Source organism: Cynocephalus volans, chromosome 2 (genome assembly GCF_027409185.1).
Source record: "Cynocephalus volans isolate mCynVol1 chromosome 2, mCynVol1.pri, whole genome shotgun sequence".
Classification (NCBI taxonomy): domain Eukaryota; kingdom Metazoa; phylum Chordata; class Mammalia; order Dermoptera; family Cynocephalidae; genus Cynocephalus; species Cynocephalus volans.
In genome coordinates this window covers 114,130,040-114,147,983 of record NC_084461.1, presented here as the reverse complement: position 1 = coordinate 114,147,983, position 17,944 = coordinate 114,130,040, and the positions used below count along the sequence as shown (strand labels likewise).

Sequence of the window (17,944 nt, the reverse complement as noted above, 5' to 3'; positions counted from 1 at the left end):
AGACTGCAGGTGTTAAGGATCTTGAAAATGGAGAGATTATCCTGGATTATGCAGGTGGGCCCTAAATGCAATCACGTTTATCCTTATAAGGAGAAAGAGAGAGATCTGAACACATAAAAAGAGGAGAAGGTAATGAAACCATGGAAGCAGATATTGGACTGATGTGGTCACAAGCAAAGGAATGCTGGCAGCCACCAGAGAGGGAAGGAATAGATGTTCCTCTAGAGTCTCCAGAGATAGTGTGGTTCTGCAGAAACTTTGATTTTTTTGGTCCAATGAAACCGATTTAGGATTTCTGACCTTCAGAACTTTAAAAGAATACATTTTTGTTCTTTTAAGTAACCAAGTTTGTGGTAACTATTACAGCAGCCATAGGACACTAATACAGTAACATTTACTGTAGTGGGGGAAACTAAGAGAAGAATAGGATTCAGACATTTGATAATTTACACTAAATAAACTTGTAAAGCAATACAACAGAGCTGGATATGATTCCCTAGGGAGAAAGATACGATTCCTTGCTTTCCCCACAAAAGAGAGCAGATCCCAGGCCTGAGTCCTACAGTATGGGAACATTTGAAGACCATGAAAAGTTTGAGAACCCAACAAATGAGACCACTCAGTAAGGGGCATTTAGTGAGGTAGGGGAGCTCACGGGCTTAGAAGCCAAAAGAAGAAAGTGTTTAATGAGCCAAGGAGAGGTCAACAGTTTGAAATGCTACTTACAGGTCAAGTAACACATTACCATTGGTTCTGTCAATATGGAGGGCAGTTGCTGACTTCAAAAAGGACAGTTACAAAGAGGGAGACAGGAAACAAGACTGCATTGGTTGAAAGACCGGGAAGTAAGAAATTGGTGACAGCATAGAGATGTCCCATCTGTAAAACTAGCTGGTTTATTTAGTCACATAAATCAGGCTACCCACACTCACAGTACAATCTAAAATTTTGTAGAATCAAGAAAATTCCATTTAAGCCATCTACCTCCCTTTCTAGCTTAGAAAAAAGAAAACATATATCCAAGTGTAATAGCCAGTTGTCTGCTATTGAATGAATATTGTATTTAAATTGTATGGATTACGCCCCATGTCTCCAAAAACTGGGTGTTAGAATTTTAATCTAAATCTGAAAATCTGGGGGAAAGCAGCAGCACCAGATTCAAGATGGCAGCCAGCAGGAGGCTGATGGAGGAGCTTGAAGAAATCCGCAAATGTGGAATGAAAAACTTCCGTAACGTCCAGGTTGATGAAGCTAATTTATTGACTTGGCAAGGGCTTATTGTTCCTGACAACCCTCCATGTGATAAGGGGGCCTTCAGAATCTAAATCAACTTTCCAGCAGAGAACCCATTCAAACCACTGAAGAGCACATTTAAAATAAGATCTATCATCCGAATGTTGATGAAAAGGGGCAGGTCTGTCTGCCAGTAATTAGTGCTGAAAACTGGAAGCCAGCAACCAAAACCGACTACGTAATCCAGTCCATTACAGCACTGGTGAATGACCCCCAGCCCAAGCACCCCCTTCGGGCTGACCTAGCTGAAGAATACTTTAAAGACTGTAAAAAATTCTGTAAGAATGCTAAAGAGTTTAAAAAGAAATATGGGGAAAAGTGACCTGTGGATTAAAATCTGCCACAATCAATTCCAGCAAGTGTGAGCAGAGACCCCAAGTGGTGTTTCAGACACTCCATAAAGCAGGACTCTGGAAAATTAACAGGTGCCACTGCATGGCATTCACTTGTGGCAGTTACTAACTTTCTACAGTTCTCTTAATCAAAAGTAGTTTCAGTAACCTTTAAAGAAAGGATTAACAACTTAAAATGTTCTAGTTCTGCTTTCTTTACTTTAAAAATCACTGCTTCAATAAAAAAAAATAAAATAAATGAATAAATTTGAAAATCTGGGATGATCTACTTACACTTAAAAGACATTTAAAAGCCATAGCAGGTAAAGTAGATCAAACTTACATATTGGTAATAACAAACTAATGAGTGTATCAAATGATAAAGAATTTCTTTACTGTTCCTTTTCCTCAAATTTTCCTATTCCTAGAAAGCAAACGAGAATGAAATTTAAAAAGTTCAATCTGAATGTAGACTATTTTCAATATTGAAGAGTAGAAATATTCATATAAGATAGGTGATTGTTTTCCGTGTACAAAAGTTTTCCCTATTGGGACATTATTGCTTATTTGAGAAAGAATAATGAGAACATTATTTTTGTTAAGAAAAAAAAGAGCTTCAGAGCTTTTTATAAAATTGATGTAAACGCAATGATTAAACTATAGAAGAATATTTAGTCTTCTGCCTGACTTAATCATATTAGATCCCTCTATCTGTGGATGCCATGACTACAAAATTTCATTTCACATGGCTTGATTAGATTGAAACTTGATTACAAGTGTATTTTGATAATTAGTGTTTTCCTTCATGTATTTAAAAAATTATTAAATTGACCTAGTTAACTGATACAGTCCTTTCCACAAGCAATACTTAAAAATTTAAATACACTCTTTTCAAAGATGAGTTTTTCTGAAACGAGGCAAGAGAGGGAACCCTTTTCCATTAAAAGGTCAAGTCCTTTTGTACATAAAAAAAGTTTTAAAATCCCACAAGATTTCCTAATTCTAAAACAATCATTATATATATACACACATAAGCATTTATACATGCAATTAATATCTATATGTATGCATGTGTATATGTGAAATAAATATATTTATAAAACATATTATATATGTGCATATATATATATATATATATATATATGAAATAAAACATATACAAATCATTCAGTGAGGGTTTTTTGGGTTTTTTTTAGCATGGACTAACATGTGGAAATAATTTATAATCCCCCAAAACAAATAGACAGCCAGATTACTTTTGCTCTTGGGAAGTCCCTGGGAGAGGAGGAAAGAAATTCCTACTTGATTTGACAAGAGGTGCTTCCTGGGAAGTTCAAACATGAAACTAGAAACAGATTGACTCCCTTGTCATCACAGAACTCTCAGGGCAGGGAGCTGGGCTTGTACTTGGATCATCTCGTGTCTATAACACAGGTTACCTAAATAACTATGTGCTGGCTTTTCCTCCACAACTCTGATTCTTCTTGCTCCAGCAGGTATCACCAGCACTTCTATGTAACCTGTAAGAGTCAATAAAACATGCAATCAACCTGAGTTCTTGCAAAATCTCTTTTCTTTATTGACTCGCCTTCCTCCCTCCCCCTTTGGTTTTGGTTATTGTTATATTTCTATACCAAGTAAAGAAAATGTTTTTTTGTTTAAAAGCTGCCATGATTTCAAGTGAAGAAGTTTCTTGGAAAGATGCTGTATCTAAAGCACTACTGAGGACAAATAGGCAATTGTATTTTATGTAAAAAAGCTTATTGATAACCTTATGAATTGCGAGGAGAGAAAAAGCCCAATGGGACAGCCTGCTTAGAAACACAGTGGATTTTGGAACAGAGCAAATCACTTCAGATTTTGCTCTGGGAACTCCTTTAAGTTAGAAAGTGTGGGGAGGAAGGAAACAGCTGGAGAAAATACAGCTGATCTGGACCATTGGCCTGGAGTATTTGAGTACAGGACAAGAGAGACTGAGCAGATTAACAAAGGATTTTGAAACTGGAGCTGGAGACAAGTAAGCGTAAGGCTACCCCAAGCAATCTAGTGTCACCTCTGAAGACCTAAGACAGCTAGATACAAAACACAATTAGGTGTTTCTCAGGAATGATTTTTTCAGCAGAGGTTAACAATGTAATGTTAGAAGTGAAATAAAATAAGATGAAGCAGGATAATAAGAGAGAATGTGCAAAAAAGTTAGAATCAAGATTTCACTTAGGGGAGAACAGAGAGAGAACAAATGCCTACGCTTGGCTGAAAAGTTATGATTTTAAATTATATCAAAATAATACTTAATATTCTTCTTGGTATTTCTGTGTAGATCCATGTATTTGATAAAAGCATAATTTCAAAGCTTTAGGAAAGGCACAACAGTGAATTCAAATGTTGTCTCCTGTTTATTAATTATTCAAATTTCTTAAAATGTTTATAGTTATTTGGCATATACCAAAAGGTAGCATATACCCCACCTTGTGGCAGTGGCTGGAATTAGAAGCATGTGCCTTTAGAATCATCATTTCAAGAATACTGCTTATTTGATTAACCACTGACTTGCACATTTTCAGTAACAGCAAACCATTTTCAGTAACACCAAACATAAAAGCACTATGATTTTGTTACATGAACAAAACAGGCGGCAATGAAAATAGACACAAATGCTCAGTGGCTATTTGCACACAGAAGTAAGGTAAGATGGTCTCTGCCTTCAGTGAGCTTATAATTGAATTGGAAAGACAAGGTATAAATACCTTATGTGAGTTAAATAAAACTATAAAAATCATGTTAAAAAGATAATATGCAAGATGATATGGTTAATTCCATGCTAGAGAATAAAAACCAGGGCTGCTTAAGCTACCCCCTTCTATGATCTCACCACCACTAAAAGGTTCACTGCTATTTTTATTCACAGAGGTGCGATTTTTTTCCCTTTTAAATGGTTATATACTCCCATTTGAGAAACACTAACATCAGCCCGAATCACTATGATTCAGAAGACAGAATAATTCTAATAGGTAAAGGAGAGCTTCACAAAGATGTAAATAGATGAACTTTCTTTGAAGAATGAGTAAGATTCTGATATATCTATCTCTCTCTCTATATATTGACATATATATCTATGTATATATATAGATAGATATGTGTATATATGTGTGTAAATATATATACATGTATATACATATATGTGTGTGTATATATAGGATGAGTTCACTATATGTAAAGAATAGTAAGGGAAAGAGGTATTTTTAGTAGTAGCTGGAGGAAAATAGTTGTGATGAAATAAGATGTAAGAAGGTGGTTCTATTAAAGAAAGTTTAAATGCACGCCCAGTAAAACAAATTTGCAAATTTGAAACTACTGAACATTCTATAGCAAGAATATTGGTAACAAGAGCCTGGTTTGGAGAGGCTTTGTCTAACAGCAATATGCAGGATGAACAGAGACACAGCTGTGCATAACAGCACCAGGAGGCTAATGGTGAGGTCCAGAAGTGGCAGCAGCTAAGTTAAAAAATCCAGAAGGCACTGCGAAGAAAGAAACTTCTGAACTTGGTAACTGATAGAAAATAAACATTGAATGTATTGCTTTATTATTACTTATATGAGAATGGGGCCATCATTTACAGGAACTTGGAATCATCTAGTTTTGGTAATAATTTGATAAGTTCGGCTTTGTAATTTATATTTAAATTTAAATTCATGTAATTTAAATTTATGTTTGCACATAGTGAAAATATCAAGTAAGAGCTCTGGAACATCTGGCACTCCAGACAAAAGTCAGGCTATTTATGTACGCTTGTCAGGCATCCTTGCAGAAACAGTAATTTAAGCCATGGGAGTAAGTGAAGAAAATTGAGAGAGAAGATAATTCAAAGACTCAACCTTGGTGACAGTCATAGTTTTTTAACAGAGATAGAAAATAAGTCAGAAAACAAGACATAAAAGGACTAATCATGAGAAGGAGGAGATCTGGTTTGTTTTGGTGTAGTGATATCCTATGCGTAAGAATATCTCAAGAAGAGCTGCTGGTCAACTGTGTCAAAATCTGTGGAGACATCAAGGAGAAAAGTGACTAACGGGCCATTGGATGTCACAATCAGAGGTGATTGTTAATCTTTGAGCAAATAAATTTGGTAAAGTGCTTGGAGAAAATGTTAAGTTTCAGGATTTTAAAAAAGAAGAGTAGAGGGAACAAAGCAAAGATGTACAAGTTCCTGTTTGAGTTTGTACCTCTGAGTAATACAAGCAATAGTTCTATCTAAGTTTATGGTTACATGTAGAGCACCTATCACTGAGTTGAAAAGGTTTACAGGACACGTGAGTTAGACTGATTTTAACGAAGACAGAGATGAAGAAAAATGTAAAGCAAAGGCATAGGAAGAGAGAAAGCCAATGACTTGGGGATTAGCTTTTTTTAGTAAATAAGCCAATTGGCACAATTTGAGAATGCACAATTTTTTTTTTTTTGTGACTGGTAAGGGGATCTGAACCCTTGGCTTGGTGTCATCCGCACCGCGCTCAACGAGTGAGCGCACCGGCCATCCCTATATAGGATCCGACCCTGCGGCTTCGGCGCTCCCAGCGCCGCACTCTCCAGAGTGAGCCACGGGTTCAGCCCAAGGGAATGCACATTTTTTAAAGGACTGGATATAAGAGTTGACTTCCTGACTTAGAAGTTGGAACATGAAGCCAGTGATCTCAAGGTCATAAATTTGATCCTTGTGGTGAACAGTTTGCTTTGCATACAGTAACATCCTATTTTAAAAACAGCAATCTCATTCTTAACCTGCCATCTTACCGTGCTTCATGGTAGTAATAACAAAATACCATCATTTTCATGGTAGTAATAATGAAGTAATACATGCCCTATTTTGAGCAACTGATGTGTGCTAATCACTATTGTGGTTACTTTACATAAATTATAAATTTAAGTCATAATGACAACATTAAAGGTAGATATTGAATTTCTCATTTAATAGTTCAGAAAGTAAATATGGAAAAAGAATAGGCTTTTCAACAGAGCATTGTCAGTAATTAGCTGACCCAAGCTTTGAACTCGGATCTGTCTCATTCCACCATTCACTTCCTGCTATGACCCACTGCTACTATTTCATATTGAATCGTTGACACTACGGCTCTCCCATTATAACCAAGGAAACAAAAACTCTAAGATCATGTCTTCCTCATAAAGGATAGTATCTTTATCTTCTTATACTAAGAATAGCACATTTTATGCCCATTTTCTTCTTAGCATGTACTGATAACTACATGGTTCTGCAACTAGCCGAATACACAATTAACTCTCTTCCCTTTAAAAAATTGTCACTTGGCTATGTAAGTTACAATGAAAGACATGATAATGTACTAAGAAAAAAACAAAACACAACAAAACAAAATGCTTCTTAAGTTATTTTTTTAGCTCCAACAAAACTGACTTAGCAAACTCTAAATAGAGCACAGGAACTGAAAATATCCACGTATCTGCATATGTGGTACTCATACAATATATGCAGTGTGCATGGCCAACTGGACAAAATAAGGCTGCAAGTCCTTCAGTAAATTCCAGGAAGTCCATATACTATAGGGATAAAATTGTCTCAAGAGAAATAAACACAATATTCCTAATGTAGCAAGTAGATGGAGCCTGTGATAGAATTAAGGACTCATACAGATTTTTTTTTTTTAAAGTTCTGAACAATATAGTATGTCATGATTAATTAAATTAACAAATATTCTTGGGTCACACACTATGCTGGTAATTGTGATATGGTGTTAAACAAAAATAACACGTTGTTTTTCCTTATTGAGCTTAAGGTCTAGTGGGGAAGGAAAGACGAATATAAAATTAAAGATGTGATTAGAGCTATACTGTAAGGATGCAAATACAGTAAACATAACTGAAGTGGTCGTTAGTGATGGAAGGCAGAGGTGTTCATGGACCACTTCACTAAAGAAATGACACTTGAACTAAGATTTAAGTGATGTCTAGGAATTCACCGAGCAAAGCTAACAAAAGTCATCTAGAACCACATTTGCAAATGTGAGGTGCTTGAGGGAACATGGTCCGTTTGAGCACCTCTAAGAAATCTGGTGGCTGCCACTTAGAGAAGGAAGGGGAAATTTACATAAAATGAGGCTGGAGAGACAGACAGGGACAATGTCATATAGGACGTTATGGACCAAATTAAGAATTCTGATTTCTTCCCCATACACAATGTGAAACTAACATAGAGTTGTAAGGAAGAAAGTGACATTATTAGTCTCTGATAATCCTAATATCATAGGCACCTCAGACATTTTCCAAATAACACATGCTGTTAATATAACTTACCTATAACGAACAAACAAATAAAAGTAGAAATTAAAGTGAAATAAAAACAAAGAGGGTTTGAAGTAGATATCTACGTGTGGAAAGCACCCACATAACTGCAGGCAGAATGAAAAGCATGACTGAATTTCTAATGGTATTTCTGTTTTTTATGCTTTGTGGAATACTGAAGTGTTATTACAATTAAATAAAGACATCAGTGCTTAATATGTATCAGTATTTTTCAGTGAACTGTATCTATGCACACTAAATAGCTATGCAAGAATATTATTCAAAAATGCTAGTATCTTTAAATTCCTTCAGTCTCTCAGATTTTATTTGAGCTTCTGCACTATAAAAACTCTCATCACAATCAGACAGAAAAAACTTATTATAATTCCATTTCTTAGTTGAAAGCCTGAGAGCCTGTTTCAGCTAAGTATGTCTTTTCTAAATGAGTGTTGGCAGATTTTGACTTATGGGACCTATCAACCTTTTCACACCTTTGGAGGCTGGGATTTTGCTCTACAATTTTCCTTGGGCCTTAGTTATTTTTTTGACTTTAAGATCTTCAGGCTCACTTATCTTTCATTCTGCTTGGGCCTAGCAAAAAGTCATATCTATTCTGTAGAAGGCTGTGTCTAACTTTCTTTTCTGAAGGACTCTTATCTAGAATGAACTCAGTTTTCTTGATTGTTCAAACACAGTTTTCTTGATTATTCGAACACAAATGGCTTGTTCCTTGTATTAATAAATATGTTAGTCTCAGGTTTTTTGGTAGTCGTATTGAACAAGAAAGGAATTTAAAATAGGAAAATGGTGTGTGTAATATACGCATTTTAATGATGATAAAAATAGAGTCATAAATAATGGTGCAGTGGATACCTATCCAGAAAAGAGACTAATATAAACACAGAAAATGTTTGCTTCTTTGCAGTAAGCTTGAGAACCTGAGTATAGAGCATTTTCCACATATGGAATATATTGTGGGTCATTATATTTCAGTATAGCATAATATCACTTTTTGTTGTGAATTATTTTAAAACTCACATTACATAGATCATTCATAGTCATTTCATCCTCATATCCCTTGAGTATTAATATTTATAGATGAGAAAACAAAATAATACAGGATGATCTGTGCTGTTAACATATTTGGAACACTATTTCACATCTTCTACCCTCCCTCTGTTATTGTTTCCACTATGCTACACTGCTATAAACTCTCTGTTTCCAAAAATTTATTCCCTTCAAATTTAGTAAAAACAGTAAGAAAAAATGAAGAAAATAGCTGAAAACTTGAAGACTAATATTCCCAATGGTTGCTTTAGGCTGTTACAAATCATTATTTTCTGTTAGCATGCTTCGCATTGGAGAATAAGGTTACAGAAACCTGATAACATTAGCCAATGCAAATGAGATTATTCCCTTGCTGCTCTAACTTATTAAATGCACGACAGATGACTTCATATTTTCATTATTGGGAAACGGGCTTGTTAGAATTTCTGGTTCATGTCACATGTATTGAATGTCATCACGAAAAATCTCTGTTATCAAAGACAGTAGGGATTATTAATTATGAAAAAATAAAGAAAAATTACCTGCTCCTCTGGTGTGATTAAAATCCCCTTTAATGATTTTGCATGATTTTCCATTGCCATTGCATACACCACAATGATCTTCCCTTGCAAGAGACCCTAATAAACCATCACAGCCAACTTTCTGTAATAAGAGAATGACAGCACATCATAAATTGAGGTTTTCTTTCTTTTTCTTTTCCTTTATTACTAATTTAGAACAAATTTAATCTCTACAAACCAGACATGTTTAATTGACAAACCTGTATTATGTCAGATTTTCTGGTGCAAAGTAATACAACAAGCTCATATCAAATAATTTGCCAAATGACCAAACAACAAGACAGTGATGAGAGTACTTTTCATATAGTAAGTATTAAATGATATCCTAAAGAAATTTGGAAAAAAATATATTATTGGGAAAATGCAATTTACATAAATCCCCAAGGAAATCATACTTTTATTAAAATAGTATGATTAATTTAATTTGTTCTACTCAACATAGAACAGATATGCTTAACTATATTGATGGCTTCACTCCGAAAGTGATTATAGAGCAAATGCTAAGTGTTACTTTCTGGAAAAGCTAACTATAAATGTTTATTTTCACTACAGTTCATAAATAAACTTCTAGCTCCATCTTCTTTGGCAAGTAGCTCACGAATGTGAGTAAGAATTTCTCATTCCCCATGGCTGCTAAAAGGACATATAAACAGCTGGGGAATCAATTTTTATATGCTCCCAGAAGAATGTTGTTAATATCAATCTTCTGAGATCAAATCGACTGATTCTTTTCTTGTGAATAATTTTTGCTTCCCACTGATGTTCAGAAAATATGATCATATTTTTCAAAGTTGTGCACACTCAAACAGCAGAATTTACTATCTTTACTCTCAGGAATAAATAGTAGGATTATACAATTCCTCCTACTCAAGAAGATTTGGAAGAGAGACTAATGATACATCCATTTAGAACAAGTTTCCATTATTTTAGAGGAAATTTAAAAATATTAAATAAAACAGAAACAAAAACAGGGTCTTCGTGATTGATATTGGTTGTGTTGGGGGCCTGGGGGGAAGCACGCAGATTACAAAATGCAGGATGAATATCCCAGAGAGCAAAAATCACATTAAAACTGCATAACACAGCACCCCTGCCTTTTGTCGAGCAGGGGCTATCAGTGTCAGGAGGTACAAAGAAATGCTTTAGCAGAGAACTCTGATCATTAAGTCAAAGTTTATTCAGAGAGAAATAAAGAGAATGTCTCTGGATGAAAGAAATAGCCACCATAGGAAATTTACAAAACACAACAAAGTGTGGGAGGAGAACACATGAAAAGACCTGGGAGTCCCGAGTTGACCAAAAAAGTCTCTCTTTTACACACAAATAAGGAGAAATTTAGAGTAGAACTTAGAGTGGTTTCAAAATGATAAAAGTGGCTTTCTTGTTCCATCTCTAGTACCCAGCTCGTTTCTTGGAAACTAGGGAACAATCAATAGTAGTCAAATGATTGGATAGATTGGTATTTAGTATTTAGCAGTTTTTTAGTTTTTTCCTAACCCTGTAACTAGAATATTACAAGATCTGTAAACCTGAAGTAAAGGTTAGGGATATACATACGTACTATAGTTCAACAATCACATTTTTTTTAAAATAAAAGTTTTAGATTTGGTAGTTTATAATTGGCAGTTTCAAATATCCACACTTATCAAAATATGCTCACATAAATCCAAAAGTTGAGGATGAACTACTTTGAAAAGGTGATGCCATTTCACTGGTGTCAGGCCCTGAAGGACCACTGCATACTACAGGTGGGCAAATAACATAATAATACAGGATGAAGCCTTCCTCATCCTCTTCAGTAGCAGAAACTTCACAGAGACAACTTGGGTCACCAGCAGAAAGCTGTCTGTTTTCAACTGCCTTCTATTCACCAAATTTAGAATTCTGTATTCAGCTTTGGTGCTATGTATATTTTGTGATAAAACAAAACACTCCAACCAAATCCCCAACTTACAAAGTGTTGCCAGAAAAAAAAGGCATGTTTTTAATTATATTGAAAGACCAAATGCAGCATTTTAATTAAAAAGCTAGAATCTTAAAGTATTCTAAGGCTGTTAGCAATCATAATCCATTTCAGAGAATTCATTTAAGTATAATCATCATGTTCACATAGCATTCGTGTAGGACTTTTGTTGTTGCTGCTGTAATTTTAATGTCTAGACAGGGACTCTGCAAAAGATCTGGCTTACACAATACTGTTAAGTGAAAAGCATAGCAATTTCGGCTATTGTATTTGGCATATACAGTTAAAAAATAATTTTTTGAAACATAAATTCATTTAAGACACACTAATCTGACAGATTTACATATAATGATGAAATAAATCTAAAAGCTTTAATTGCACAATATGTAGATCTGAAAACAAAACATGGGTAGGTAAAATACCTATGATGATTTTTTACTGGTAAATGAAAAATTATGTTTTGGGTTACTGCCATCTTCTGTCAAGGAATAAAGGAAATTAATATGTAATCATAAGACTGCTTCTTATGCCAATGGTATTACATGATTCTGTGCTTTAAACTTTATAGCATGTTGGCAAAATATAAAATCTTAGAGCTGGGAAAGCGTTTAAGTTTCATGTTATTTCCAACTTCTTACCCAGAAGTCTATATACCTCTATTGGACTATAGATTGATCCATCCATAGCTTGTAATTGCTTTCAGATTTTAGTGTGTGTGTGTGTGTGTGTGTGTGTGTGTGTGTGTGTTTACGTGTGCATTTTTCTGGGGGGTGGGGAACTTTTCAGCAAATTCTCAAAGGAGTGTATAGCATATAATCAATGACCACTTGTCTAACAACTTCATTTTACAGATTGGTAAATACATGTATATTTTAAGTGATTTGCTCAGTTTTCTAATGGCTGTCATGGACTTGGTGCTGCTCCACTCAGCCACCTCTTTCATTGCTAAAGGATTTATTTCTCTCTTGTTTTTGGGAAGTTTCTCAGAAATCGCCTAGCCTAAAGAAAACTGCCTTTCCCAAGGCCATATTCCCTTCCTGAGGCAGCTTGCACTCAGACAATAGTATATGCTAGGATTAAAAAGGCCTGGTTTTCTCACCCCAAAGGGTGACAACTCTGAAGAGCCATACCAGTTTAAGAGCTTCTCACAGGGTCAGCTAAGGTCTTGGGACTGCACTGCAGCCCGATTAATCCCTGTGCCCAATCCTTCCTCCTTCCCCTCCCAACACAGATGCTGATCACAAAAACACTCAGCATTAAAATTCCTGCATATTAATCCTCCAGAGGAAGCCAACCTGAGATGGTGGCAGAAATATCACTAGCAACTTCTAAGTTCTAGTCTCTCATCTTTCCACTATACTCTTCATACTCACTATAACAGAAGTTCTATTTTTCTAAAGATAAATGAGGAAGAGCACATACATGCATGCATTGAAATTATTTTTAAAAAAGAGAACAAATTAAATGTTTAAGTATTATAAGAAAGTCAAATAGGAATTAAAAATCACTTGATTCAAATATGTTGATGATACTTGAATATGAGTACTAAGACTGATTTTATAGGCTCACTTTTGGACACAAGACACAGAGAACTGCAGTGCTTGAATATTTGGTCTGGAATGTTTTGACATAAAATGCCTGAAGCGTTCCAGTTTCAGACCTGTAATATATACACCAAACAATCAAAATCTCAGAGTCTTTCAGCTTGTAATGGATTGTATGGATTACAACTAACTCTTTGTTGTACAGGTAAAGAAACGGAATTTCAAAGTAGATAACGCTTGCTCAAGGTACAAGTCAGAACTATACCCACATCTTTTGAATTTTAATACAAAGCTTTCTACCATACTGTGAAGCTGCTCAATGGTCCCCCAATCCTCTCAATGTATAAATTCTCCCTTTTGGAACGACTTACCTGGCACCTGCCATTTGCACAGATGTCTAGTCCCTGATACCCACAAGAAGTTCCATCCATCACTTTTTCTGATAGAAGAATAGGCTGTTCTTTGCCAACAGGAGAGCAAAACAAAGCACACGGTTTTTCTACACATAGAGTAAAGGAAAAGAAATGAGAAAAAGTTACTCCATAAATATTTTTATCTTAAGCTTTACTTCTCAGAATGGTTATTGAGGAAACATTCTAATACAATGCTAACTCAGTAATGTAATATTGCAGTAGGTAATATCAGAAGGTTATTGTGAGTTGTAAATGAGATACCTGGGAAAAAATAGGTACTCAATGAATATTCATTTCCTTCTTAAGAAATCTGGCTTCAAATTATTTTCAAAGCATATCACTTATTTTCTGGCTACCAGACACAAACCAATCAATCTCCTTTAAAAATATTTTGCACACCCTAATTTCTTGCTCATATATTTTGAAATGATTTCCTCTTTATCTTAAGTACAGATCAGAATTCTACCTATTTTTAAGTCCTGATTAAGATTTACTTTGTTCATGAAGTCTTCCTTGATGTCTCACTTCTAAGTTCCATACACTCATTTTTGATCCTACTTATTTAGCATTTTCTAATAGAAAGATTACTTAAGGGGGAAAAAAATACTCCTAAGATGTGCAATTTTCATAAGATTTACCATTACTATGATGTTTAGAAATGCAATACAATCCCATGAGAATATCCATCATTACGTACAATTGCTGATGTGCTAGGTAGGAAACAAGCCCCTTTACTCTTTACTTAGAAAACATGTCCGTATGTATGGTACCCAGGTTGAGAACCATTGTTTCAGGTGAAGAATTCTTGAACGGCTGGCAGTGTTCTTCAATGACTCACTGAGCAACAAGGTAGGGTGGCTGGAGTTAAAACACTTGCCCCTCAGGCTCAAAGAGTGGCAAAATATTTTCAGGTGCTGTTTCTATTTCTAAGCCTCCTACAGAGGAGCTGTAGTATTTGGTAACACCAGTAGAACGATTATCCAAATCTGAACCTTCCGAGCAATTTCCATGCTACATTACTACTCTATTGGCCTGACACCAGTCAGGTCCTTTAGTGTTTATTAAGCTTGTATAAATAGAATGGAAAATAGTTTACAGTCTCTGACACTGGTCTTCCTCATGTCTTTAGTAAAGTTCCACGTATGCTGATGGGATTCTATAAATACCAAATAACAGCCAGAGGCATGGAACAGGGTATCACTTTGCAAAGAGAAGACAGACAGTTAAATGAGCCTTCCGAATTGAACATTTCAAACAGTTTTCACATGTGGCTTCTGAATACTGCTTTGAACAGTTTTGGGGAGTTGGAACATGGCCTTTCATGTGCATGGTTTTGAAATTTTCCTTTAAGATGCCATTATAAGCTGCAATAAAGCATTTCAGTATGCTCTCACACCTCAAAGTAGGTTATGTTTATTCAGCGACTGCTTACTATGTCATATCTTTGGACATAAAAACAGCTGCTAAAATTGCAACACTTTAAAAGTGGTATATATAATTCTCTTTCTGGAGTTTTCATTGAAGAGAGGAGCAAACCAGATAAATGAATAACGTTGGAAGGAGTTAGTCTCCTAGAAAATTCCATTCACATTCCAAGAAAGTATTCAGATAAAAATCTCAGTATTTCGCCTTTAATAACACATTGTCAATACACCCTGCTTACTTCAGCTTCACAGATGACATAAACATTTGATACTAATCTTCCTTTCTGGAGTATGCCCTTGAGACTGTGACATTGTAGTGATCCATGTAACATGCCAGGACTTGGCAGGTAGGCTCTGTCTTGATTTAAGAGACCAACCTTTTCCAAGATATGCATTAGACATTAATTTAAGCCAATTTTCAGCATACACGGAATATGTTAAAATACCTGAATGTTAAAGCCATGCAACTCTTTTCTCTAAAAATAAATGTTCACTACTACATTGACACCTTGCATTTAATTCTCCTAGTCATGGATTCATGTATTACATAAGAATGACAGATATAGTCACTTGCATTTTAAGGTGTCATATGTTATCAAGACTTGAGATTTTTAAAAGAATTGTATATTTCAATTTCTTTCATAGTGCTATAATATATGAAAGCTAGCTATTATTGTGTATTTTATTCATCATACAGATTCATGTGTTTGACATGTGTTACAAAATTATCAAAAATTCTAACCTGTTGATTATATAAATAGCTATTATGGGTCATTTTGATGATAAACATCATTCTATAAGAGTCCTTTAATTGCTTCCTTTAATTGTGATGCCCAACTGCCCTAATGCTTTAAATTGATACCCATCCAACACTGATTTTCTTTTAATGTGGAGGAAATCTTTTTTCTATGACTTATTTCACATATAAGTACATATGTTTCAAGTGATTTTAACATTATTAAACATGGCCAGTTAGAAATAAGGCAGTATTAACCATGAAATAATCAGTTAATGATTTTTGTAAAGTGAATAGTAATAATGATTATATTTTTACATTAAAAAGACATTGATTATTTTCAAATTTATGCAATAAATATTATCAGACATTTAATATACACCAGACAGTACACTAGAAACAGATGTTAGAGGTAATACAGAAACATTTACATGTGCTATCACAGGGGGCTGTGGGATACTTGGAAGGAACACATATCCAATTTGGAGCATCAGGGGGATATTTTTCTCCTAGAGGAATTACATAAACTGAGTCCAAAAATTAGTAGAAATTTTCAAGTTAAATAAGTAGGGAGAGAGATCGAAGCTTGGGACGGAAAAGGTATTATGCCAAGAAACAAGCTGATTTCAGGAGCCCAAAACAAGAGATCATCATGTATCTAAAGGGTGGATTGGAAGTTGGCCGGGCTGGAAAGGATACTACAAAAATGAATGATGGAGTTGAGGTAGGAGAAGTTAGAAGGCCACAAAAACATCCTTATAAACCAGGCAATCAAGTTTGCGCAATTGAAAAATTAGTGTTACCTTCACTGAGATTGGAGAGAACTAAAAAGGCTCAAATGGACATGAATAAGAAGGGTCAAGATCATGAGTTTGGTCTTAAACTTGCAAATATCCAAGCAGAAATATGAAGCAAACAGTTGTACATACACATTTGGAGCTCAAAAAATATCTGGATGAAGACATAAATTCATAAGTTACTTGCCTATTTGAAGTCATGGGATTAGATGAGATACCTAAGAAGAAAATGTAGAGTGAAAACAAAATCGCATCTGGAACAGGCAGAAGGAGAATACACCAGAGATATAGCAGGAAAGCCAGGTCAGTGCTGTGTCATGGAAACCAAGGCACATGAGTATTTCAAGAATCAAGGGTGGTCAACCAAGTGAATGCAGTTGAGAATCAAGGAAGAAGAGAACGGGAAGCCATTCATTGTGTTTAGTTTCCATGAGACTACTTGACGACATTAGGGAGACGTGTGTTGGCGGAATCTAGATTGAGGTAGCGGGAAAAGGGGGCTGGGAAACAGTCAGCTCTTTTGAGAAGAATGGCTGTCAGGGGAGAAAAGTGTAAGTGCACCAGCTCGAGGTGGCTATGAGCTTGAAGGAAGGTTTGCAGTTTTTAGTGGGAGATCCTAAATATGTTTAAAAAATTGAATATGAATGATCCAACATAGAGAAGATTAAATAGATAAGAGAAAGTAGGGTAATCAATAAGATATCTGAAAAGGGAAATGGGAATGGCATCCAGGGCAGATTTGGAGGGTCTCACTTTGGAAAGGAGCAATTAAAATTCTGCTATACAGTCGAAAGCAGATGGAATGTCTGCAGATATAGATAGGCTTAAGTGTTTGACAGCAGGAAGATAAGGAGGTAATCATCTGATGGCTGCTATTTTTCCCACCATCATGCAGTGGAATAATCTGCCCTACTGTTTGGCTGTTTTCCATTTCTGCTTGTGTGCTCAGGTGCTCACCCTGAGAGAAGGGTTTTGAGAAGCAATGGAGTTTAGGTTATTAATAGGAGTGTTACTGGAATGATGGAAAGCAGAGTCCAAATTGACTAAGGGGAGAAATAAAGAAAGGAGAGACTAGCTGCATAACAGCCAATGAAGTCAGAGAATCCATACCAATTTTGGCAACTGCAACTAAAACCCGCAGCCCACTCACCATGGGCAAGTCTTATCATTCTTAACTAGTAAGGCATTATATAATTTTCTTAAAATTCTTATTGTGTAATAATTAACAATTTACAGGAAGTTGCAAAAATAGTACAGAGAGGTCCCATATACATTTCACTCAGTTTCCTCCAGCCGTTACACCTTAGTAACCATAGTACAATAGCAAACCCAGGAAAACTGGTATTTGGTGCATGTGTGTATACATTTCTATGCCATCGTATCACATGTGTAGATTTGTGTAACCACTGCCACGATCAAGATACTGAACTATTCCATCAGCACAAAGATCCTCCTCATGCTACTCCTTTAGAGTAATAACCATACCTCTCCCCACCACC

The 17,944-nt window shown here is 35.4% G+C and overlaps 1 protein-coding gene and 1 pseudogene across 1 annotated transcript in view; one reads left to right on the top strand and one right to left on the bottom strand.

The window, feature by feature from the left end:
• The window catches only part of ADAMTS19 (ADAM metallopeptidase with thrombospondin type 1 motif 19), a 265,672-nt gene that overhangs the window by 72,227 nt on the left and 175,501 nt on the right, over positions 1 to 17,944 (bottom strand). Inside the window, exons 14-16 of the mRNA XM_063087880.1 lie at positions 13,447 to 13,574; positions 9,530 to 9,650; positions 3,065 to 3,145 (exon numbers count right to left, since the gene is read on the bottom strand). Of these exons, the coding sequence (XP_062943950.1) occupies positions 3,065 to 3,145; positions 9,530 to 9,650; positions 13,447 to 13,574 (330 nt within the window). The remainder of the gene's footprint in view (positions 1 to 3,064; positions 3,146 to 9,529; positions 9,651 to 13,446; positions 13,575 to 17,944) is intronic.
• LOC134370923 (ubiquitin-conjugating enzyme E2 L3-like) lies at positions 1,160 to 1,627 on the top strand (annotated as a pseudogene).